General features: G+C 38.1%; 1 protein-coding gene across 4 annotated transcripts in view; it reads right to left on the bottom strand.

The window, feature by feature from the left end:
- The window catches only part of ANO10 (anoctamin 10), a 114,306-nt gene extending 87,683 nt beyond the window's left edge, over positions 1 to 26,623 (bottom strand). The window contains exons 1-12 of one of the 4 annotated variants that reach the window (XM_052695899.1): positions 26,558 to 26,623; positions 24,569 to 24,718; positions 23,375 to 23,557; positions 22,430 to 22,564; positions 21,317 to 21,436; positions 18,270 to 18,839; positions 17,312 to 17,367; positions 16,106 to 16,180; positions 15,075 to 15,257; positions 10,803 to 10,994; positions 8,875 to 9,003; positions 3,224 to 3,241 (exon numbers count right to left, since the gene is read on the bottom strand). In XM_052695899.1, coding sequence (XP_052551859.1) covers positions 3,239 to 3,241; positions 8,875 to 9,003; positions 10,803 to 10,994; positions 15,075 to 15,257; positions 16,106 to 16,180; positions 17,312 to 17,367; positions 18,270 to 18,839; positions 21,317 to 21,436; positions 22,430 to 22,564; positions 23,375 to 23,557; positions 24,569 to 24,707 — 1,785 coding nt within the window. In that variant the 5' untranslated portion in view covers positions 24,708 to 24,718; positions 26,558 to 26,623 and the 3' untranslated portion in view covers positions 3,224 to 3,238. Of the gene's footprint in view, positions 1 to 3,223; positions 3,242 to 8,874; positions 9,004 to 10,802; positions 10,995 to 15,074; positions 15,258 to 16,105; positions 16,181 to 17,311; positions 17,368 to 18,269; positions 18,840 to 21,316; positions 21,437 to 22,429; positions 22,565 to 23,374; positions 23,558 to 24,568; positions 24,719 to 26,216; positions 26,357 to 26,466 lie in introns of those variants that run through there. The other 3 variants (XM_052695895.1, XM_052695896.1, XM_052695898.1) reach the window with 3 other exon arrangements.
- Positions 26,624 to 27,059: the final 436 nt, after the last annotated feature.

Below are 27,059 nucleotides of genomic sequence, written 5' to 3'. Positions count from 1 at the left end.
AACAAAGCCAGTAAAACTAATACTAAAGTAGCTCTTAACACTCTGCTAGTAGTTATTGTAGAAAATAATGCATAAAAGCAAATTATTCCATAAGTTTCTAGATGGAAAATATACAAGCCAAAGTATCACATCATTGAAGACTCTCTGAAGAGAGATGTCTGTATCTAACAGACAACACAGAGGCTCCAACACAAGGATGACTGGATTTCTCCTGCCATCTGGAGACATTTCTATTCAGTTTCTGTTCTCTATTTCTTCTGCAATTACAGCTGCAAAACCTGCATTTTCTACCTTGGGATTCCTCTACCTGCTCTGAGTCCTTCATTTTTACTCTCAGTAATCTTGAAGATACAAATGATAAATGGGATTTATCCTCAAATGGCACACAGAGCTTCTTTTATTTCTTTCTTTATTTTAAACTAAGAGCCTCCTTAGACAAAAGAGTTACACAAAACTTTGGAAATGGGAAAAGCATCACAATTCCTAGAAAGGGAAGGCTTGTAACAAAAATAATACCTAAAAAATGCTGTTGCAAACTGCATCACAGACTTATGGGAATATGTTTCTAGATCCTATAGCTGTAAGTACTCTCTAGCAGATGCCTCTACCCAGGCTTTTTCTGACAGTTATGAATATCACATTTGCAAAAAGTTATTTAAATAGTTTAACTGAATCAATTAATACATCATTTACAAAACAATTCAGTTTCATGAAATACTAAGCCAACCTCTGGGATAGCTGTAAAGCCAAGTGGCTCTGAATGTTCATACTCCATTTTGTCATTAAGTAATTCATAAACAATCAAGTGGAAGGTAAACAACGAATATTAATAGGTATTAACTTGTCTTTTGTTTGACAGTCCCAACTGCAAGCCAGGAAGCCATACATCCCCACCAGGCTTGAGCTGAAAAAAACATTTACACGTGAAAGGAAACTTCTTTGTGGGCAATATTAATTTAAGTGGGTTTTAAAGAGATCTGAATGTCTGATTCTTAGGAGCTCTTTAAAATGTCATTGTCTCCAAAGATCTGTTCTCTATTCATACTGCCTTTTGAAGTTGCCTTATTTTGGCAACTGTACACAAACCCAGGAGGAAAGGAAAAACATATTCCTACTGAGTCTTCTCCTGTTAGTTTTCCAGGTTGATGCCTCTGAAGCATTGTTAGCATAATGAAGGAATACGCTCTTTCTGGATGACTTCCCAAAGTATGTTCTTCAGTCAGCCTTTCTATAATAGGTATGGCTTAAAATTACAGTATGAACTACCAAATGATGTTAAATTCATGAGGAAGCACAATTCCAGAAGACACACTTATGCCTGCTGAAATTAGAGAAGGAATCACCACACGTGTTAAAACGTTGCTGTGATCCTTCTGGAAATTTCAAGTCTTTTAGCTGAGTAGCACCTCATACCCTTTGCAGCCCCCTGTTGGTGCTCCCACCTGGCTGACAGCAAGAGAAGAGGATTCCTGTTTTGCTACTGTTGCCTCTCCTAAGAAGTGTTCTTAGAGTACATCCTATGGCACTGATTTCTCAACCTCTACCATCACGTCACACCCACACTGGCAGCATCTAATTTAGAATTACAAGACCTTACATGGAAAAACAACTAAAAAAAAAAAAAAGAGCAGAGAAAAGCTAGAAAAATCCAAGGTAGAACCTACACACATGGCAATGACTTATAAAAGAAGGATATATTAACAGTCCTTGTCTAAATTAACTGGCTTTTAACTATAAAATAATTCAAGTTCCTTTGAAAAAAAGGGAACGCCATTGTATAAATGCACTGCACGCTTCCATACCAGGTCTGGCCACGTCATCTTCAGTCATGAGAAAACCTTAAGAAGGTTCACACCATAAATCAACAAAGTGTGGGAACTAATTCTGAGGAAACATGCCTACATACTTAGCTGTACGAATACAACCTTCCTTTGTCCTCTGTTGCAATTTGGCCTAGATAAATCAATGATCCAACCCAGCTTTGCTATTTTCTGCACATACTGCATGAGCAATCTTTTGGAAAAAAATCAGTTTTTTCTTAAAAAAAAATAATAATAATAATAATAATAAATTAAATAAATAAAAAAATACACATTTCAAAAAGCAACTGGACCTTTTAAGAATAAATAGATGTTAATATGCATTTTCAGTTCTATAATACTAGAATGCTAGGAAATATAACCAGCACCTACAAACTCGCATAGGTCTAAGAACTTTATTCATGTTTACTTTCATTTATTTTGCCATTAATTGAAAACAAAAAAAAAAACCTCCAATGCAACAACAACAAAAGCTACACAAGATGGCAATAAGAAGAACTGTGATAAAGTTTGATTTTGGAACTAAAACATTTTGTACATGTACAGCCTGCAAAACTATCTTTTTTTTTACCTCATTGATATGGTTGCAGGAATTTGGTTCAGCAGTAGGCATTTTATAGAATTTTAAATAGACAAATCTATAAATCTTTCTTCCTTGAGAAGTTGAACCTTTCACTGAGATGAAAAAAAATCTGAGAAGCAATCTGTTCCCCTCTTAATAGAATATTAACATATCTAAAATATCTGACATCTTCAATTTCAAACTAAACCTACAATTCCAACAACCTCTTGAAAAGTACAATTTATAGAAAGCACACTGAAATTTGAGTTTATTTTTAGTCTTCAAATGTTGTCAAGTAAGCTGAAGGATCAGCACACTTCATTTTTATACTGCAGAAACCTTCAGAAACTCCCAGCTGTTGTTTTTAACCAACGCTACCCTGCAACTTCCAGTAACTTTCCACATGATTTCAGCTTGAAATTTAAACATCAAAAAGCTATTTTTATGGCTCAGAATTGCAAATCTATGAATAAATCGATTTGCAGTGGCTTACCTGTAAGTCTAATATAAAATAAAAAAAAATCAAATGACCATTTTGCAAACTATTAAAAATGAAAGCACATTTTCTTTTTTTAAAGAATACTTTTAGATTTGATTTCCTATGCACACTAAGATGTTTGCTGCTGAGGAATTCTCAGATGGAAACAATACGTTAATTGAAATCACCAGTGGCTTGGATTAACCTTTTTTAGCATGCAGAATTGGTAACAACACAGAATTATTTTGCATATGTACATGTCAATAAACCAAATAATTTAATAATTTATATAAAGTGCATTTTTCCATTAGTCTTCCTACATCTTCCTATTTTCATCACAATAGCAGGCACAGATGGGTGCTGGTTAGAATACCTGTGTTACTAGAACAAAACGTCGGATGAGTACACTTACTAAGTACTTTCCTAAAAAAGATCTGTAAAGCTATCAGTAAGGTTTATATCTTATAATTAAACATTTCAGAAAAAGAACCACATATTTAGCTTTCCAATCAGTATTTATTCATCAGGGATAATCATTCTTTCTACAGTTAACTTCTTTACATCAAATCAAACTGTCAGTCAGAAATTAATTTAATCCACACATCAAATACTTATCAGTAAAGAGAACTGGTATTTGTACCTGAACACTGACAAACTACTCAGGCTGCAAATGAAGTAGCAGTATTCCAACTTGACATTACAAATTAAACACCCTCAAGCAGCATACATACATGCATGCAAATATGCATTACCAGTCTGAAAAGGCTATGCTGCCACAGGAAAGCGGAAGCAGATGGATAAGCAAATATCTGAAGACTATTGCTGAAAAGTTTCAGCAGTAAGAAAGCTAAGTGTTGTCCATACGTCTTCAAAATTGATCACTAATTTTCTCTAATTAAAGAGTGAACGCACTGAGGACAAAGAAAGAACACCCACTGCAACTGACAGCAAGTTCCAAGGAGATGAGCACAAAAAAGCCACTGTAAATCCGGAGGAAGCCAAGAGGAGGGCCACCAAGCTTACAGGGCTGAAGAACCCAACGCATGAAGGATGAAGGAACTGGCTTTGCTAAACTTAGAAAAGAGCAGGCTTTGGGTGGGAGGGAGGATCTAACTACAGTCTTCCCCTACACCTATCAGGTAGTTTTAGAGAAGGCAGAGCTGCTCCCTTCACAAGGGTGTGCAGTAAAAACACAAGAAACCATGGGCCACAAGCTGCTTCAGAGGGTTTTTGTTTTGCTATAAGAAAAAAACATTTTCCATAAGAACAATCAAATATTGGAAAAAGTTTCCCAGATAAGTACGGACTTTCCCTCACAGGCAATATTCAAGTTCTAGCTTAGTTACCTTATCTAGGTTCCTGCTTTCATCAGAACTTGTGCCAAACAACCCTCAGAGGTACCTTCCAATACAGATCACTACGTGATTCCCTCTGTGACACTACAGCTCCCGTATTTTAAACCAGAACCTGTCACAAACATAGAAATGATTTAGAAATAAAAAAGCACAGCTGTTTTGCTTGACCACTGCACTGTTAGAATTCCACTCATGTCAACAGATAACAGATCTGTACACACACCAGTGCGGCACATTTCTCTCCACTTCTCTTCCTACTTCCTTACTATATGAAGTTGGCCATTTTACACAGCTGCTGAATCCCAACCTCCTGAAGCCCCCACAAAAAGAAGCTATTTGCTTCACATGTCTGGAAGGCTCCAACACAGAACCACGTCACAACCTGCCATAATGCTATTCACATAATTTATTTCTAAAAAAATATGTCATGCAGTGCAGCTTCTTAAAAACAATAAATAAACAAATAGCTTTTCAAAAATCAGCTTTCACAGAATCACAGGGGTTGGAAGGGACCTAAAGAGGCCATCGAGTCCAACTCCCTGCAAAGGCAGGTACCCTGCAGTAAGCCATACAGGTAGGCATCCAGACAGGTCTTGAATATCTCCACAGAAGGAGATTCTACAAAATCAAATCTCTATGGCCCAAACATTTATTAAGCCATGTTTGCTACAAATGCCTTAGCCCTATCCTTACACTACGGTACTCATTTTTATCTATACCAGATGTAATTATATTCTTCCTAAAATCATATTTGCAAACTATAAGGTCAGATTTTATATTACAGCTATCAAAATAGCCCTCTGTTACTCTTAAGCATTTCCAAACTCATCCACAAATGCTTCTGTGTGATCCAAACTCATGCGTGATGTGGAACATCCCAACTGCATTCACTTCCATATAAAAGTTTACCATTCGAGGGCTGGATACAAAATGAGTGACTATGGGAGTTTAGGATAAATCGGTATAAATATTTTACAGACACTGTTTCCAAACACTCCTATTGGTGGATCATTTAAAACAAAAACAAAAAACAACCACTGTATCGCTAAGTGTTGGACATGTAACTGATTTCTGGAACTCAGCTTTCAGAGTAGGCTGAAAGCAGTTTCGTTAGCATTCTTCTTTCTATTTCAGACTCATAAATTTTAAGTAGTTATCAAGAAGAAAGCTCCATGACATTCATTATCAAAGAAAAAAAACAAAAGTGCTGCTGAATTGATGTTATACCTTGTTTTTAACCTTGCTTCTTACTTTGCACAGGTGGTTCACAAAGAAAATACATACCTATGGTAGAGCCTGAAGAACTAACCCAACTATGTGACTTAACTCTTTTAGAAGAATGATAATAAGGGCCTACTGTTTCCAACTTTAAGAACATGCATCTACTTCTTTGTTTAAAAACTGCACTTGCTTCACTCACTTAGCACGCATCCGTAAGTAAAAGAGGGGAGTTTCATGATTCTGCTCCAGGTTCAAACTATGTTGCCATGGAAGCAGATGTTGGATTGATGAAAATAGGTCAACCATTCAAAAAGGAAAATCACTGTTCTAATACTTCAATATTATTAAATGTTATTATTTTGATGCTTAGTATTATTTATTATCAACTGCATATTGATTTATTGTATTTAATTAGCACTTGTGTTGATGATATAATATGTATGCCCATAAAATGTAGGTAGCAGTAGATTTAGCGTTGTTAATAAATTATTTTGCACAAACCTGTAGGAGCTTGATATAGAATGCTTAAGAGAGTATCAAACATTCCTCTTCACATCTGTGCTAAATGATGTCAAATCTTGCCACGTAAACACATTTTCATTTGAAATAATATCAGTACCATTGTTAGAAAACACTAACACTTTTAGGAATAACAAAATAATAAAATAAAATTCAGGTCACTGTTCCCATCTATGCTTTGCTTGGTAGAACAACACTTTCTCTGTTTAGCTTTGCATCAAACCAGGTATAAATTTTCAACTGGAGTCTCAATGACTTAAACCTGATAAAAACATTTAACGACAGCTAAGATTTAAGTAGGTTACCCCATCCACTGAACACGTGAAAGGATACATAACCTACAAAAGTAAGTTTCTTGTATTCCTTAACATTTTCACACTGCCTGCCAAACCGTTGTCAACAGAGCACAAATACACCGTAGAATTCTCACCTCCACCTGCAGCACACACCAGAAAGTAAAGTAACTATCATTCTTCTGCACAAAATCTCTACTAAGCGATCTGAAAAGCTCTTCTGTTGACAACCTGGCACATGCAACAGAATTTTTTCCTACCCTGACACTGATGTGCTTAAAAAGCACCAGGTTTGTATTAGAGGCTTTGTGTAATGTATTCTGTTTCTACATTGTTTTCACAAGTAATATGCACAACAATCATTAATAAATACAGCAAAGGTGTGTGGGAATTGTGTCAATAACATCAGATTTGTGTTGCTTTCCTAGGTTAGGTATCTTCCTCTAGATGAAGCAAGATTTACAGGAGAGAATCTGTGGTGCTGAATTCCACAAATGTAACCCAGCAGAAACCTACACCACTGCTATAAAGAGCAACACTGCCTTCCATACAGAACTGTTTCTGCCCTTCTCCCTTTCACCAGTGAACCAGATCAGACAGCTTCTGTCAAATCAGTTCCCTGATCTGATTCATCATGCACCAGATAAAAGAAAATGCCAGTGTAACAGATAAAATAGATTCCCAGGAAGATAAGGCAAAAATACACCCATCTCCTTAAGCTACCAAAAATCATGCTGCTGATGAAACTGTCTGCAGTCCCACAGCATCCAGTCATTCTCCCTTCCTTCCTTTATCTTTTGAGCTCAGTGTTCTAACTTAAAATACCTTCAATGCAAATACTGTTAAAAATTATTACTGTAACTGAGAACACATCTGTCTACACAACGGAAGCTGCCTTCAACAGAAGGAAAAATTATTCTTGTTGGATTCACTGCTGTAATTTTACATATGGAAATAGATATTTAGGATGTCTTTCACTTTGGAGAACTCTTCCAAACGCTCTGTATCTGGTGTTACAGAACTTCTTGCAGAACTGAATGACCCGCGCTACTCTGACTCTTCAGAAAACAAAGCTGTGAAGGTGTGAAATTCTGATTAAAGAATACTGCAGTTCTGTCCCTCAAAGACTGCAGAAGTATTAAATTCCAAATGCAACAGTTTGGGAATTGTTTATAACCAACAACAAAGTTTAAAAAGTCACATGGCATGTTAGGCTGCAGATTTCTTTTGTCTGGAACTTCTCAGACAATGAGTAGTTTATAACAACACAAAAACAGCAGAAGAAATTAAACCAGCACACTTTGAAGTATTAAGCACACTGGGCACTTATGATTAAGCCATTTTTTAAAAATATATCTTTTATAACAAGTGCACTGTGAAGTACTAATAAGAAAGTGAAAAGAAAAGTTGACTTCTCTATGACCAAATAGCTGCCTTTCCTCTCTGGGTCACCTAGCATTGCCCTCTGTTTGTCCCTTCATACAGTGTAGTTTGCTCTAGATGAGCAGCCTTGTCCAAATTGTTTCTTCATATAAAAGAACATTCTTGCCATTTCTCCTTTCAGGATTCATTTATTTTTCCAAACTCTTCCTGTCATTTATTCCTTTATTTGTTTTACTCTCCTTTCCATATGGTTTATAGATAATGTGTTTGAGATGCACTGTTTAAAAGAAATTCCAAGAGCTACTTAATTAAAGCACAGGAATTGCACAACGGTACAGGATCACAGACAGGCAGAATTCAAATTGAGAGAGAAAAAATGCTGGTATTCTCCTATGGCCTATCAAGAGACAGAGGCCTCCTCAGAGACCAAACGGACATTAAAACTTCACTCTGGTTACATTTAGCCACATAGTTTTTGTAACATAACCTCTCCAGATATACCATCTAAATGCTGCATTTAAATTGTCAAATTAGTTTTACATTCAAACATTTCACTAAGGCTAATGCAAATGTTCACACATGCATAATAGAAAAATGCATCAGGTTGTAGGTAGACTCAAACTTCAGTAAACCAGTTGACGTGTGATTAAGATCTAGAGTTAACTGCAAACTTTAAGCAAGCACATAATTTACTGCATAACCCACAACATCTGTAACAACAACACAGAAGTAATATAGAGGCTATACCTCTACAAGGCAATTCAACAACTATACACAAACACAAAAACCCCCTATATTCCTGGAAATTAGAATAACATCATTTTTAAATTGGAATAATAGAAAGATACATAAGGACAATGATCTACAATCTGTTGAGATGTAAAATGGCCAGTCATTTGCCTGAAAAGAAACTCAAGTGTTTACTACATAGAATTAGGAAAACATAAAGCTCAGATGGTCTTACAATCACTCGTACTCAGTCCTTCTACATACTTGTTTCAGATAAGTCATTATGGGAAACATTCATAAAGAAGAAGAACGTATTGCAAAAGTGTAGCAACAACATTCACAGTACAGGAAAACACAGAAAATAAAAAGCAAGGTTTTAACACTCTGCAGGGAAAACTCTTAAGTCCTTTTAAAATAAGCAGATTTTTATCTACTTACTGGTATAATTTCCACTGTTCTTCATGCTGTTTCCTATTAAAACATATATCTGAACTCTATTTGAAGTCAGACTTACCTCTACCAGTGCCACAGTCAGAACAAGATCCATTTTTGAGTCTGGGAAAAGGGCATTCACTTGTGGAGACATTCCAATCAGTATGCAGTTAGTAACTACTGATATTACACTCATAGTTTCAAAAGCCAACTGAAATAAGACACAAACACATTCACAGTTATGACCATTATCTCGGATTTACTCCCAAAGTGCTCTACAAAATTTCTCCCTCCCTCTCCATGAAATCCTCAGAAGAGTCATTACTTTTTTTTTTTTCCTCTCCATCTTTTGACTTCCATAATGTAGACTAGCTTGGCAAGTCATCTACACTATGTCAACCATAAAAATGGGCAACAACACAACCACAACAAGGTTTGTAATACCACAGAGCACACCTGGCAACCCTGAATTTTTCTGTAATTTAATGCATCTGTGTGTGTATGTGTATTTAAAGACCAGTAACATCCTAGATGGAGGCAATATCCAATCACCTCCTGAAAGAATTCAGAATAATCCTCAAGGAAAAAAAGAAATTAAACAAAAAACATGGTCAGGAAAGCATCATAACCTTGGTATCTTCATAACTCAATGTGAACACACAAAAGACTCTGTATCCTTTTACTCTTGAACACATATTTCTTTCAAAATAAAAGAAAAAAGGCAAAACTAGAGGAACTAACAGTCCCAGCACTCTGGCTTTGTTTCGTCCTTATGGTAAGCGATCAGAAAACGTAGTGGTTCAGAACCTTTCTAAAATAGCAATCCGTTTTTCAAGATGAATGTAGCTGTTGGATTTGTTGAAAGAAAGGTTTACCTGTAAACATGCGAGTCTGTGGAGCTCTTGTATATAGAGTTCCCACAAAATGCCTGAAAATACAGTATGACAACTGCTTTTGCAATACAGTGATTACTCATTCCTCTTGAATGAGAAAAGCCGATATGGAAATGTAGCAATTATCACAATGAATTAGCAGAAGTAACTTTCTCCTTGACAGTAAGCTGTTGACTCAGCTCCCATGATAAAATAATTCCAGTATTTCTTTAACAGAAATATTTCAGCCTTGCTCTACCTTCCCACGTAAAATAGTTTGCTAACATCAAATTAAACAAACTACTACTCTATTCTGTCCTCTGTCTTCACCACGCATCAACAGAAAACTTAAACTAGAATACAGATCATCTCCTAGACCTTTCCTCCAGCCTTCTACATTGCTGTTACAGAAAACTTACATCTTTGGATACAACTGGCCATTCTTTCTACCAGTAACACCTCTGAGTTTGGACGAGTTCTGCAGAGTTTTTATTGGTCAGAATCAGTTTACTAACACAGTCTACTCAGGAGGTCCCAAACTAGCTGGTGCACATCATTAGCACAAGCACATCATTAAACAACTGAGGTCAGAAAATCCTTCACCGACTTCTAGTGTGAAACCGTTTAAGTAAATTACACCTCTATAGAAAAGTACAGCCTCTTCACAAAGATCTAAGCTATTTCAAAATTAGTCAGCTTGAGTACCAGTACCCATGAGAGCACACAGCCAAGCATAACTCAGGATTCTGAGTACTTACCTATCATTCTTCAATTTTCTGAAACTACATGAGATGAGCTCCATGCTCCTGAGATAGCCCACAGGTTACCAATTTCAGAATAATTTTGCTATGAATTACTAGGCAGTCCTGTACTGGCAGCTTTGCTTTGTCAGTATTGCAACAGAATCACAACATACATACATACAAGTAGTAATGAAAGGATTTACTTTCTTTTCAAAGGCAACTGAAAATTACACGTGGTTGAAAACCTAACAAAATGTACTACAGTGGGATAATATCATAGGACACTGAAATGACAAAGCGCCTACTAAAAGTTAAAAGCAGCTGATGATGAAACACAGCTTAAATCTGCTGAAACATCATTTATAATAAATGCCTAGAAAAGAAACAAAGCTTACCTGCCAAACACCAATATTTGCTGTGGGTTCTGCAAACGGACGCTTGTAGACTCTACACATCTTTAAAGCATCAGAATATATCTCTGTGATGTTGTTTAACACTGCAAAGACAGCGGCCAGCGGATAAACACACGAGAAAAGACTGACGTAGCCAAACTGTAAAAACAACTCCAAGTAATCATCAAAAGTACCCTGGAAAACAGAGGAAGAAAGAAAAAAAAAAAAGAGCAACTTTTACTCACAAAAAATACATGAAGATGTGGAATTAATAATACAGCTATAAACATGCTTCCTCATGTCAAATTATCTGTGTGGCAATGACCAGAATTAGGAAAAAAGACAGCCTCTCTAGTAATTTTTACAATCAAAACTTTTTAATATGGGGAGGCCAAGGTTTTTCCTTTTGCCTAATGCACTGTCTGTAACATTCACTGATCCGTATTACATAAAGTATATAAGTAATTGTATAAACAGACTCACTCTAAGTTCCTGACTATTCTAGTGAAACAGCTACTGAAAGAGCAGGGTAGGACAAGAAAACAGCATCATTCATGTAACTGGCAGAACATTCTCCTCACAATGCTCTTACTAATAGGCCTAGTACTTCAGACTGTCCAGGAAAGATCTAACCAGAAACATAGGTTTCAAACAGGCAACCCGTCTATTTCAAATGAGTAAGTCAGAATTAATTGCCTACTTGAAGGCTAAAATGTCAAAATGTAGCATTGGCTTCTGAAAGGAACAATTAATGCAAACAAAAAGCCCTATTCTGGCAAAACTGCAATACATCTATCTCCTTGTTTTTGAATCAACAATTTGGGTACTTAAATGCTGATTAAGTATTCACATGTAGGTCTTTACACATATTTACATAGTAATTTTGTTGTATTAATAATAGTTTTCTGTGATTGCAGCAATTATTCATGAAAACGAAGAATAAACCAATAATTTCTAAAGAAAAGGGTTGATTTTGTTCCATGTGTTCTCTGAACAAAGGGTGATGAAATATCATAAAGTACTTAAACAAGGATACAGCTATTTGGTATTCATCCAGACCCACACATTTTCTTCTCTTTCAAAATGAAATAAACGAACCAACAGAACTATCAATAAAGATTTGACAGTAACTGAGATCAGTACAGGAAATCTAACATTAGTTCTGGTTCCATGCACCATAGACACAACTTTCTAACCTTTTGGCTGATGACAATTAAACCAACTGCCACCTCTAGCACCTGGTGCTCTTGTTCTAGTAAACAGACAGCAGAAGCCAGCAAGCTCAGAGATCAACATGGGCCACTCATTAGCTACATTCCTCATTCAAGCTCATTTTCACATCTCACATACGAACAGACCTGCTCTGCAGGCAAGACCTTGAGGAGCTGTGTAATGTTTAGATTCATTGAGATTTTTTTCCACAGAGATTTCCTGTATGAACTCTGAATTTTAGCAAGGCCTTCCTTAGCGGCATTTGTGCAGCATCACTCACTGGAGTGGCAGTCACACATTTGTCCCTGCTATCAGTTACATGTTTCAAGCAAGGAGCAGTGTGTCACTTTATAATTCTCCCCCTGGTAACTGCACAGCACTTTCACTGCTTTCTTCTCATTTTCTTGCTCAGTACCTACCGACTTATCAGCACAGCAGTCTGAAAATAAAACGAGCATTTACTTTTCTCCTATTTGATTTACAACACTTTATGAAGGAAACATCTGACAGGATGTTAACTGTGCTATTATCACTGTTATCAACCTCCTGTTGCCCTAACTGCAGGAGCAGCACAATCTATGGCATCAAGGAAACACAATCAACAAAGCAATCTAGGATTCAAAATGAACTAGGAGAGAAACAGAGGTGAAATAAGGACTACAAGCTTTTATACCTTAAATCAGTTGAACGGCTGGAGAGACACAAAAAGGGGGTGAGGGGAGAGGGCAAGGAGGGCAAAGAGAAATTAGAATATTAAAGGGAAAGTGAAGAAAGGAAAAGGAAAGAAAAGATCCTGAAACACAGAATTCTGTCAACACTCCTGCTGGACTCTTCAGTTACTATACATAGTCAAATGCTTCCCCCTTGTGACAGATGTAATTTCAGTAATACTCTTCTGCTGACAGCTCAACACTTAGAAACAAGTGGTCTAATACCATGTATACTATATACACAAATACAGCACAATCAAAATATTTAGATTGAAATTAAAATCTAAGGCATTGAATACACTGTGTACCAGACTGAAACTAAGGCATGAAATGGGCAACTCAAAGGCAAAGTAATAACCTCACAACTGACCTATTGTTTCCCCTTGGAAAATGATTCAAGGTATGACCACACAACAGGTGCAGATACATCTGATCTGCAAGAGGCACTGGCCAGCAGGATTCAGACACCACACTGGCTTTGTATGTGCCAGCTCAGAACCAGAAGTCAGCTCAGCTCTAGGAGCCACAGCTTATTCTGTCAGGCAAGTCGACGCCTGCTGCCAATTCATACCCTTGGATCTGCGCTGGCACGTTTTCGGGCTCCTTGCTGGACCATGCTGATTTAATAGCTCAGACACTAACTTGAAGATTTCTGTCGTGCTCTCCACTGTAAGACAGGTGTGCTCTGTGTCACTCTACCTCCCCATACATAAAGTGAGAAATACCAACACTCCCAGGGAAACGTTAGTACAGTTATTCAGCTGCAAAGGTAGTATTTCCATTTCCCAGTTCATGGCACTCTCACGTTTCAAAATAAATTTCTAACTCTGATGTTCTCTACTTCTTACATAAAAAGTACATGACCTACATCTAATTCTTACTCTGTAAAGGCATAAAGCACTAAATCCCTTGTGTCTGTGCTTGCAGCCTTTGATGGAACAAGCTGTCAGGCACTCTATAAGGCCTTAACATAGACACTACTGCATTTTGTCAACTCCTCTAGAACACCAAGCAATGAATTCCACAACATGTGTTAAATATAGTGAAACAAATCAACCAAATTCAAATCAAGAAGTATGGTGGGGACAGTAATATACTAAGCAAGACCTATTCCAAGAAAACTTACCAGTTTAACGTAATAAGATGATACAAATACATCTTAAAACTTTGTGGTTGGTGAGAAGGAAATCCTAAAAACAACACAGGTAAAACTGATGATCTGATTCTGTGTTGTTTGTCATGTGCTTACTGACTATGGAGCCATCAGAAACTGAGATAGGAAGACAGCACAAATACCAAAGCTGTAATTTCAAGAAGCAAAAGCTTTCAGCAGTAGTATTGGCCTAAAGAGTTGATCTCTTCTGCTTCTTAGGTTGCACTGGCTACTGTGCTCACCAATTTAACCCTTAGAGTAGTTTTATGTTGCCTTTGTGAACGATGACTGCCAAGTCCAGCACAGGAGATGGTTGGAAACACTGCTGGATTAGGAGGAATGTAGAAGATAGCAAGTATAGCAGTTGGGCTATTCCAGGACTGCAGCACCTGTTGTGCCAGTGGGAACTTCTGGGACCAAGCCAGAAGGTGTAAACAGGCTCCAAAGAACAAGAAATCTCTAGTGAGTGTTAGACAGAGATAGAGAAATAGAAAAGCAGAAACAGGTGGCAGAGAGAATGACAAACAAAAATTGACTTCCTTAAGTAAACAGGAGTACCCAGATCTTTCAGTAGAAGAAACATGCAGTTACATTTCTGCTGCTTGGTTGTTTGTTGGTTTTGTTTGTTTGTTTTGTAGCCCTTGTAGCTCTTACTACTAGGGCTAAAAATAATTCAAAAGACAACAGCGGAAAAAGATGACTGCTCCAAGCATAATGAAGGGCCTTTGCTCTGGACGTAGTAACCCACCTTTTTGTGTTTGGGTGATGTAACAGAGAGATCAATACAGTAAGTAGTAGGAATTCTAAGTTCCACCACATAAGAATAAAATCTAGACACCAGGGCTTCCCTTGCAAGATATAATTTGGGCACTAGTATTCTGCAAGTGTAGCTTATCCCCCAGTGAATTGACAAAAATGATCTCCTGTTTCAAAAGCAACAATTGCTATCACATTCTATAATGAGAAACAAGCAATTCCTTACTCTGCTCTGCTCTTTATTTCTAAAAAGAACATTATGACTGCTGCCAAGAGGTCAAACTATACTTATCATGTATTCAGCGTTCCTTCTGAAATAAAACAGCTATTTCTACTCTAATGTACTACATTGCAGCTAACAACAATTCACCTGAAACCACTTTTTAGCAGCATATAATCTAGCAAAATATATGTTCTAACAACATATGAGCATATTCAACGTACAAAATAGGTGCCCATTTCTTTCTCCAAGTTCACTTGTTCCACTAATGACAGGTCTGTATCTGTTTTCAGAGAACGTGTGTGTTTCTTCATCTTCTTCACATGTCTCTTCTGGAGCCAGTAAGGAAGCAGGGATTCTGCAAACTGATTGAGGATCTGTGAAGTTATCAGCAAAGTGGCCAAGCTCTAAAAAAACAAAAAAACAAACAAACAAAAAAAAACAATTAATAGACCTGCAATAAGTCTGTGATCGTTTCCAATTTTGTGTGTTCTATTAACACTGCAAGATGTTACATCACAACAAAAGCAGCCAGCATAATAAAACTAGCAATAGCAAGTGAGAAGGATAGCTGCTCTGGTTCCCATTCTTTGCAATGTGCTGAAAAGAACTAAATAGGTCTTCAGATAATTAACTATTTAGTGGGTCCTCATACGTCTTGGAGACAGTACAGAAAGTCCAATGAAAGCTAAACACTTAACAATACATCTTTTATCACTAACAGAGGTAAACAATGGACTTAAAAAATACATATTAAGTTTCTACAGTCAAAGGAATAATTACTTTTACTTGATTTTCATGCATTTCATTTCAAGCAGTATTAACAACAGAAAACTGATTTAAAATACCAATGACAAATTATTGTTGTTTCTATTTATTTTCAATTTCTCACTGTAGTAATAAACTTAATACTCCTATCCTCAGGAGCTTCTCAATAAGAACTATAAAGAAAAACACTTTCTAGCATAAAGGAAGAGGAAATGAAAATTCCTCAGCCTCATCAGTGTGAGGGAGTAATCAATTTCTTTTTCTCATCTGCAAGGAGAAAAATGATCGCTCTACATTACTCTGTTATCATTCTGCAACTGTGCGAGATGAATTGAAATACGGAGCTGTATTCATAAGAAAATATAAACTTGACAACAACAATACACACATGTACATATTTAGAAAAACAACTGAAAAATCAGTGCTATTTCAAGCAATCCTTTATTTTCCTAGCTGCATCACTGTTTTTAGTGTTTGAGTAACTCACCTGTCTCAGAAGTTTCATATCAAACAGCACAAAAGCAATGTAGAAGAGAGATGCAAAACAATTCAAGAAGTTGAACTGCAAATGAAAATATTTGTTATTATGCAAGTAGAAATTCATGGCTTGAGAAAAAAATGCCAACTATCATCTAACAGTTACTCTGATATCACAGGGATACAAACTGTCCATTAAATTAAATGTCTTTATCAGCTTTAAAACTACATCAGAAAAAAATAATTCTGATCCTATTGATCCTACTCTTATTTCCATTAAATTACCTCAATGCCTTCCTAAAGCACAATATACAACGTGTTATACATTTGAACTATGAAATGTGAACACTTTAAACACCTGTCATCTTCTACTCATCTTCCACAATTTGGCATTGATCTTAGTTCAGGGTGATGACTTTTTTCAAATTAAAATGTTGTCAAAATCTATTTGTTGGAAGACATCTCTTTAGATCTGTATAACTGATCCTCACTTGACATTAGCTTTACGCTTAACCAGCTCAGGAGGTTTTATGCCCAAGAATAATATTCTCTACTACTACAATGAGAAATAAGTCACAGTGTTGTACCTGAAAAATCATAATCGGGCACCAAAGTAGAAGAGAACTTTTCTCAAGATTTACAGCACAGCCTCGTAAAACCAATACAAGCACCTAGTCCCCTCCTATGCACTTCACAGTAGGTATGTATGCACGCAAAAGCAACTGATTCAGTGACCCGAGGTAAATTATCAGTATATGCTATGAGCTGTACGCAAGCAGAATAATGGGCAAGTATATCCAGTCTCCTCTGATCAGCTGGTTGAACCTAGTACAAATGCACGTTAATGTGTGAACTTCTTAAAACACAGTTTACCATAAAATGTTGCAAAAGCCAAAAGGAATCATTCCCAGTTGAAGCCAGGACCACAACAACTAAAAGAAAAATATATGTATATATACAGAGAATGTAACTACATTACATATCCAGAATCCTAATGAAAGGACAATCAACTCAAAAACAACAACTAACTGTGCAATATAAAACAAGGTATTTATACAGCCTAGCAGTCACTGCAACCACAACACAAATCCTGTTTAATCAAATTATTTGGCACTGAACAAAACTGAAAGTCAAAGCAGGAATGCTGGGAAAATACAAATAAAACACTGAACTTCCCTTTTTAAATAACCTTTTACTCCTCACGCTACCTACTTACCACTAAAACCTTCAGAATTAAATGATTCTGATATGAAGACTCCAGCCTGTGATTTTCTAAAAAAAAAAAAAAATATATATATATATATATCAACAAAATTACTCATTAGTAAACAGCAGAAGCACACACAGTGTACTAAACACTGTTATACAAAACAGGAACATTTTTTCCACCTAGAAATCATTTTAGTAGTAGTGTATTAGGATTAGTCCCTCCAATAATTTACAGCAATAACAATTTGTACTGTACCACCACTTCTTCAGTAGCAGCAATGGCAATGCACAGACCCTGCAACTTCCCTGGTTGCCAGCCTCCATACCCAGATTTTTTCCTATGCTCTGCCAGTTCAGCTGCTAACGTCAGATCTTAGCTGAAATAAGTCAGGTGGGAGACAACCAGATGAACTCCTAATCTGTTCACTCTCCCATGAGAGTGCCCAGAAGAAAATATCTTGATAAGGATGTGAAATCTCAATTTTCATTATACATACAATATACACAAACATTATTGTAAGACAGTTTTGTTTATGTTTTTAGACTTTATTCTATTATCAGTTCCTCTATCCTCTGCAATGATGTATCAGTACACAAAGATAATATTCATCAAACTATGGAGCAAAGATGCCAGGACAGTCTCCTCTGCTGTCTACCTCTAATCTCCTACCCTGATGATCTCATCTCCTCCCTTAGGCTACATTAGCCATATTGCTTGCCCAAGAAAGAACTAATTCAGAGAAGGGAGACTGGCATCAGAGAAAGGTTGAAGAGGAAGGCACGATCGTCCCTTCTGCTAGACTCAGACCAAATTAAACCAAACATGAAACTGCTATCTCGTAACACTCCGAATAAAAGAAAGAAGTGAAAATGGCCAGCTCTTTTACCTCACAGTAAAGTAAGTCCTAAACATTTGTGATTCTAAATCATAATGTACAAATAAGAATAAAAAATAGTTTTCTTACCCCACGATGTTAAGAATTCAGCAGCATACCTATAGATACGGTTCATAACTTCAATCACGACAGCATATATGATACTGGGCACATAGAGCATCAAGCTGCTGAAGGTGGACTTATTCTCCTCATGATAATCCAGAGCCCACTGTTCCAAGTCGAAGTAAATCATCATCACGTACAGCGAGAAGTAGAGGCAAAGGCACACAAACGGTACGGACACCAGATAAATGCGTAACTGTCTCTTAATACTGGAGTACACCGGTTCCTCCTTCCCAGTGACAGGATTGATACCCAAAGCACCGTGGAAACCTGGCCTTGGTTCTTCAAACTGCCTCTTCATCAACAGTGTCCCCCAGCGGTACGTCATCACTGCGCAAATCCGCTTCCAAACTTCCAGGATCACAGTGGACCACAGCAGGTTGAATGTGGCAAACATTACATATTTGTCATAATCCTCCCATGCAAACACATAGTAAGGGATTCCAATGACAGCCATCGGAATCAATGCAAACGTGAAATACTCTAAGAAGCCAAAGTAGAGAGCGATGGTTTCACCAAAGTAGGAGCGTATCTCATCTGCAGAGAAAAATGTCTCCATTAAGATACTCAATAGACATATAAGCACAATAAATACCAAACTTGAACACAAATTAATCCCTTGCCCAAATTTATGTTTTCTGATCTGTTGTTTTTGTTTCTTTGCTTGTTTCTCCCTCTCCTACATTCCAAACCCAGAGGAGGTTATTTGCGTTATGTCATACAAATGCATACATATACTCAGATAGTAGGGAAGCCAAATACCTCAATACCTACAGTATCCAGAGCAGAAGAAAAACTAGTATTCTTAAAAACAGAATCTATAAAGGAACGGCTAGGGTGGCATATAAGGTTGTGTTTTTTTTTTATACCAAGTAAGTGACACTTCTAAAATTTCTCAGCAGCATATGTAGACATGGGAACCAAATTTGTTTCAGTTTGCAGTGTTAAAAGATCTAGCTGTGCTTTGCCAGCCCTCACCGAACGAAAGGAATAGACAGAAAAATATACTGAGTTCTTAAACACATCTAAAAACGCACAGAGGCTGAGACATTCCTTTCAGCAGAAAATCAATACACAAAACACACAATCGCGCTCACTGAGGTTGCCTGCTCAAGCGTTCTAGAAGTTTGGATAGTGCAGTCCTAATGGACACGACAGATGCACGATCTCCTTGGAAAACAAGATCTCGCTTAAATTACCAGTAACAAAAAGATTGTAGAGTGCTACCCATCATGATCTAGACATGCCATCACTTCTTAAGATTTAGAAATAACTAGCACACTGAGTTTAGAGTGCTCAAATCTGCTTTAATCTTTGCCTCCCTGGAAGACCTGATCCTTTATAGTTGCATATCACCGCTACGTATTCACTCACGTAATAAAATATCACGGCCTGTGAACTGACACTGTACTTGTGTTCTGCATGAAAGACTAGATCAAAAGCTTGTGTGCAATGCCAGAATACTGGTATGGCATGCAGTTTACAGAAAACTGCAGCAGAAATTCATAGCTGCCAATCAGATAAGCCTCTGAAAGCCAGAGGAGAAGGCAAACAAACAGAAAAATCAGTATGCCAAAATCTTTTTCAATTAATCAAGAACTTATTATTAAATGAGTTTTAGTATAGACCACTAGCATCATTTCACACTCCACGTGCACAACATAGAAGAGATCCCTAAATTAGTACATATATAGCAGGGTTAGCAGAATTTACTTTTAAACTTTTTGCGTATTTGATGTCATTCAAAAAGAACCTCTCCTGTATAAACAAGAGAAGAGTATAGAGCAGAATCTTCTAGTCTGGAGGCAGGAATTGTTGAGCCAGATCCTTAACTTCTATAGCTCAAGGAAGAATCTCAAGTAACCGCTGGACCAAGAGATTATTAAGCAGGCAAACTCTTAGTTTTTTTCTTTTTCATATCAAGTTCACAGCGTTTCAGCAAATTCAAAATTTAACTCTCTCCACATTTGTCAGATTAAAACTTGATTTCATTTTGAACTTTCTCAGTGTATATAGTCCACTCAACTGAATCTAGCAACCAACAACTCACACTTTTGAAAAGCATAAAAATCAGTGCAGTTTTGTCAACCCCCCAGACACAGAGGAGCCTTCCTACCTAAAGTTAATTTGAAAATAAATAGTTTTGCCTTGGTCCACTACTGATTTGCTGATGCATAGGGACACTTCTGTTAAAAGGAGACTGCTGCAAAGATGGAACTGTGCAGACACTGAATCAGCAGACAAACTCACCATTTCATGTCCTGAACTCTGTCAGGGGGCTGCCCAAAAGAACAGTGGGTGAAATTTTAAAACTCAATATTACAAGAAATAGTCATGGGGTCTTTGAACTGCATGCTCCAGGGTGTTTGAACTGCTCTGCTTGGGCCAAAGGTCTAGATAGCACAGAACTTCTGCAGCCTCAAGAAAGAAAATAGTTATGAACTGAGAGACAGCAGCCTACAGATCCTCTCAGGCTCCTACTTCATCCCAGAAAAGTTGCAGTGCTAGTCATCATAGCAGAAGATGATCCTACAGGCACTTTAGAATGAAGAAGAATTTGATGAAGTGACCTTGACTATGCATGTCAGCAAGTCCAGATAGGTTAGAGTCAAGAAACTATGTACAAAGTACCTTCTTGGCTCCAAGAGAAGTAACAGCAAGTCTAAGCGAACTTCAGCCCATGACAACTAACAAAGCATCTTGGGCAGAAAGGTAATATTAGACAAGGTGAACTGTAGTGGGAATCTGGGAAGGTGACAAGACAAACTCAGTGAAATGGGAACGTACCAAGGTAAACTATTAGTGAAACAGGGAGATTGCAAGGTGAATTCCAAGTGAAACAACTGACTTCTTGTTACAATACTTACTTTCCACACAGGAGAATCACTTTTATAGAGGCTAAATGATGGAGTAGTAGTTGGGAAGGACCTTTGGTCTTCTCACACCAACTGAAGAGAAAATTACTCCAGAAGAAACCCTGCACTTTATGCGTAGCAGAGCAAGTGTTCACATACCTAAAGGCTGATAGCCAATTTTGACTCGGCCATACCAGGTGTGTCGGAGCTTTTTCAATTCTTCTCTGTCATGGAGTGGGAAAATCTGAACTAGAATGCCATTGGTCAATAATCTTCTCACTAGAAGGAAAAAGAAGTACTGGTACTCTTGCCAAATACAAGAAAGTTGATATCAGCAAATAGGTTACATAATGTATTTACCAATCCTAAAGTTCCCTTGAATTTTCTTAGGTGACAGTTACGGATAAAAACACGGTTATTAAAATGATATTGGGATTCTAGAAGAGAAACTGGCTCCTAAGAAACTGTAGCATCTCTATCAATAGACTAGTTGAAGCTACCATAAAGATACTGCTCGGGGCATGCTCCATCCAACACTCACAGGTCATAAATCCACTCTTGAAACAACAAACATATGTCATTCTACCAACATTCTTCACCTCAAAAAGAAGCAAGTAAACTTACTATCGATAAAATACTTATTCATGAACAGGAGCACATTTATCTCAATGACTTCCTGTGGCCTTCCCCTGTAGATTTTGTTAAAAAAAAACAGTTTGGCTGTAGGTTTGGGCATTTGCTTTTTTTTTTTTTTAAAGCACAAATTATTTGGGTACCAACTAAAAATAATAGATAACATCAACTTACTTGAAAATTTATTCAACTAAAAAGAATGTAAAGCAAGAATTTCAGTCTCACAGGAAGACTCAGGATGCAATGATCCTACGGAAATCAACTGGTCCAACCTCCTGCTCAAAGGAGGTCCAGCTTAATTCAAGCTGTGCAGGGTTTTGTCCAAGGTCACTAAGATCTAAATGTCTTCCAGGGCAGAATTCCCACAAACTAAGATTCTGTTCCAATACTTGATTTTTCTCACTGTAAAGAACATTTTCTTAATATCTACTTGGAATTTCCTTTGTTACACTTTACATTCATTGCCCCTTGTTTCATCATCATGAAAATCTGAGAAAACACGATAAATTAGTAGTGTGATTTACATCTCAAGAGTTTATCTTAATTGCAGGAAAATTAAGGCTTTTTTTCCACCATGAATTTCTTCATGGTGGAAAAAGTCAAGATGCTGAGACACAGACAACAAACTACCTTACTTACCAATTGATTTTCCTGGATATAGCTTCGCCTGTGGATATCCAGGGATCATTTTTTCATCCCTAGCTCTCAAGTTTTCAAGCTCATGCTTGATGATATACTGACATTCTGACATCGTAAGGAAATTGTGATTATCATCTAAATAAAAAAGGAAGGTAGTAAGAAATTGTGCAGCATAATAAGACAACCGAGGCAGCAAAAAATTACCAAAAAAGACCAGTCCAACAAACATCTTTTAGCAAAATCTCCACTTATTAAAATGAACATCATAGGAAGAAGCTTTCTATAACTAGCACACATTTGCTACTGCATTTTTGACTACTTAAGTGAATTAAGAGAATGAATTCAAACACAAAGAATTACAAACTGCTGAAGACTGGGATAGTGTACCAGCAAATACTAGATACTGTTGACCTGCTGAAAGACTCTCAGTTAGTTTCCACTGTTTGCCAAGCTCAGAATCTCTATATCCATTTCTGCTATACAGTTCCCAAAGTATTTTTCAGAAAACTAAAAATGAATAAAACCATAGAATCATAGAATGATTTGGGTTGGAAGGGACCTTTAAGATCATGTAGTTCCAGCCCCCTTTTATAGGCAGGGACACTTTCCTCTAGACCAGGCTGCTCAAAGCTGCATCCAGCATGGCCTTGAAAAATGCTTGCTGCTTTTCAGGAAGCATTTCACATCAATTATCACAGCATATTTTCTTTACTGTTTATAGAACATAATGATAAACTATTTGAGACAACTAATTGTGATGAGAATACAAAAATAAGGTAATATAGTATAAAACTTTTTCAAAATAAATCCCCGTTTTTCAAGAGCTACGTTAACAATCCTATCATAACACCGCTCCAAGGGATAAACATGAAAGATTTAATAGTGAAACTGATTATAAATGTACTCGTGGCTTTGTAATGATAGATGAAGTTTAATAACACTTACCTGCAAAGTCTTTGAAAGTTTTTCTACTGCTGTATGTGAAACTTCTCATTGAATTATCATTACACTCCTTCACCAAACCCACAGTTTCAGCTCCCAGCAACAGCCTTAAATAGGAAGCTCCAATTAGATAAATATTTTCATCTCCATCTTCTGTAACCAATGGTTTTATCAGTAGTTGTGCACCTTTGAAGTAATACAAGAAAAATAGGAACAGAATGCATAAAAATTATACCTAAAGAAAACTGTATCATACACCTATCATACTGGCCCTAGTCATCAGAAGCACTGAAGCTGTATCCTTACAACGATGAAGAATTAAGGTTTCAACAGCATATGGTGCTCAGAATTTTGCAGGGTTACCCTCTGCTGTAGTATTGCTTCTGTGGAAGCGTCCACTGAAAATTAATTGTAAGAATGAGGACAGTCTGGATTTACTCCTGTAATGCTCACATCACATCAGCAATCATTGCTTCTGCAGTCCCATTAGTTTTAAGAATACTAGACATCTGAAATAGGCCTCCAAGCAAGTCTATAGTCACAGATCCAAAATCTGCAGAAAGCTTACTGACCATCAGATGTCAGATACAACAGTCATAAACAGTGCCTTTCCAAGGGAAAAGAAAAAATTCTAAAGAATTACAAAGCAAAGTTAAACTGACTTCAATTCTTGGAAGCATATTGGAACACCAAGAAATGAAATATTCTCTGTGTGAAAACATACAAGGTAGAAAAAAGATAATTAAAAGCCAACTTGAATTTATCAAGATTAATTTGCTTCCTGCTAACTCAGTTTTATTCTACAACATGAAGCCAAGGCTTGAAGGCAGAATAATAGATGTACCGCACCTTCATTTTGGTAATTATTTGATAAGATTTACAACTTTCTCTTAGTCAACATGAGAAACACACTCTAGAAGATGAATACAGGAAGTAACTAAGTTACTACAAATCTAAGTTGCATGAGTTTACTCCTCTTTCACAACTAAGATGGAAGGATTCTAAACTTCAGCAGGCACATGACCTTACGTCACTACTCTCAAATGACACCAAGCAACTTCAAAACTGAAGAATGGAATGGGACTGGCTAAACAGTAATTACGTGAATGAATCACGTGAAAACTATTTTTCTGTCTGTCTTCATATTATGACAGCCAATCTATCACAAAGTTTTACAGAAGATCCTGTTATGCTCACCTCCATTGGCTTTTTTGTCCACTATTCTTTTAGTGAACCATTCTATGGTTTCCTTTTTTGTGCCTTTTGCAAGCTCAATTACTACCAGAGGCCTGAAGTTAGGCTCAAAAGTATCTAAGAAAGACCAGGTTTCCTTCATCTTTTAAGAACCTGTTAAGTATAAAAACAAAACAAAAATGACAGTATATCAGCATATATATATATTTATATATAAAAGATATGAATGTAAAGAATGTAAAATTTTACTATGAGTCTGTCTTAGCATCTGTCTTAGCAAAGTGGCAGATGACCATTTAAGTGAACCAACTGAAGAGAGTACTACAAAGCATTTGAATAACCCCTGACCGTCACTTAGCAAGATACTTTCAATCTTTTGGGCCACGTACATCTCACTATCCAAGTTTGGAAACTGTTTTTGCTATGTATAGCAAAGAACTGTTTTTTGAGAAAGAAAACAAATACATAAAGACAAAGTAATAAGGAAGAACTCGCATAAAAGCTCCAGCTTGCAACTTCCTACAGCATAATAATCATCAGCAAATGAAAACACTGACAGAAGAGAACATTAGTCAAACAGCTATCTAAAGTAAATAAGCTTTTCCTGGTAAGAACGCAAACACATTATACATTTACGGAGGTACTTTCTCAGCTAATCTTGTGAAGCTTTAAGCAAGTATTCCAAGGAAACTTAAAGCACCTCTGGTAGGTGAGCAGGGCACTTCTCATACAGACAAGCAAATTATGCTCACAGCAATTAAAAGATTTGTTGAAAGTTATAAGCCAAGTATTCTGTGACAAAGTTCGGTCATAAAGTGCTAAGCAGCAGCACAGACTATTCAAGTATAATATTATTCACCAAACTGAATTGTTCAGTCGACACTATGCCTTCAGTTCTTTATAGAAACAAATCTACAGGGATAATTACTTGATTTGGATTTACAGCACTCAGCCTGAGCATGCAAACATTTAAAGAAAATGCATTAGACTAAAAAAATACTTTTAAAAGATTTCTGATGCAAATCTGTACAAGCAGAATGAGTCAGACAAAGGGAAATGCAATCAGTGTCATAAGGCATTGCAATCGTGGTGCCAGCGATTCACTACGTCACCCCGACAAGTCATTCCACCTTACTGCTTCACTTTCCATTGTTGTTTTATGTACATTTATACATAAAGACAGTAACTGCCACACTGTGCATGCTTCAACACTGAGTGGCACCGGTACTCGGTGAACACTGCACACATCCCGTCAGAGGAGCACTGCTGGATGTTCCAGCTGCAGCGGGGCCTGCACCAGCCAACTTCCAGCCATCCCTTCCAGCCTGAGCACGGCCTCTGCACTCACAGCGCGCTTCTGGAAACTCGCTCCTACCGCTTATCCGCAATCCCCGCGGTCAGTGCAGTGCGCGAGCAGGACCGCTGTCAGCTGTCACAGCCTGATTGCTTCTGAAACACAGAGGTGCGCTGAAGCCCTCTTTAAACCTGTGCTTGCGAGGTCGATACCACAAACCCAGTTTGATTCGGCACATGCAAGACCCAGCACCGAGTCAGCGGGACACAACGAAGTAGTCAGCTTGAGTCAGTGCACACAGCCTGGCACAGACTCGGTCGGACCCCTACTCTCCCACTTTCGCAGAGCGGGAATCACACAGAGCGGTAAGCCTGGCTAGCGGGATACGAGTTCTGCCCAGCCCGCCGGGCCACCGTGCTGCCGCCGTGTGATGGCGGCCCAGCAGGCCGGCCCGCCCGCTTCCCTCAGCAGCCCTCTCCTTTCCACTAGCAGCACGGCCTCAGCGCGCTGACAGACGCGACCCCTCCCGCGCAGCAGCCAAGAAGAAGCCGCCCCCAGCCCCGCCCGGACCCCCAGCCCGTTACTCTCCCCGCCCCGGGAGCCTCACGGGTTGGGCAGATGGGGGCAGGCTCCTCCCCCGCGACGGCGGCGGTAGCGGCGGCGCCGGCAGCACGGCCCACCACCCGATTCCCACTCACCGCCGGCTCGCGGCGCCACATCCGCAGGGTGGGGCGGGCTCCGGAAGGCGGGCTCCGCGCCTGGGCCGGCCCTCCTCCTCCCATTGGCGGAGGCGGTGCTGCCCGCTCTGTCCGCGTGAACTCTCGCTTCAGCCTTCTGTGTTGCGCGCCTTTCGTACCCATGTTGTCTCCTGTCAGGCCAAGGCTTATATCTGGAGATCGAGCTTAAAAATCCTGCGCTTCGGCCTGATACAGAACTACAGAATCATTAAGGTTGAAAAAGACCTCCAGCATCATCTAGTCTGTCAGCCCACTGAGCACGTCCCTCAGTGCCACGTCCACACGGGTCTTGAGCGCCTCCAGGGACGGTGACTGCACCACCTCCCTGGGCAGCCTGTGCCACTGCCTCACTGCTCTTTCTCAGAAGAAATTCTTCCTCATATTCAACCTGAACCTCTGCTGGTGCAACTTAAAGTTGTGCTGATAATTCCTTTTCAACGTGTCCATCTGTAGCAGAGAAGCA

This window comes from Tympanuchus pallidicinctus, unplaced genomic scaffold (assembly GCF_026119805.1).
Source record: "Tympanuchus pallidicinctus isolate F22 unplaced genomic scaffold, pur_lepc_1.0 scaffold3, whole genome shotgun sequence".
Taxonomy (NCBI): domain Eukaryota; kingdom Metazoa; phylum Chordata; class Aves; order Galliformes; family Phasianidae; genus Tympanuchus; species Tympanuchus pallidicinctus.
Note: the sequence above shows the minus strand (reverse complement) of the source record. Positions and strands in the feature narration are given on the sequence as shown.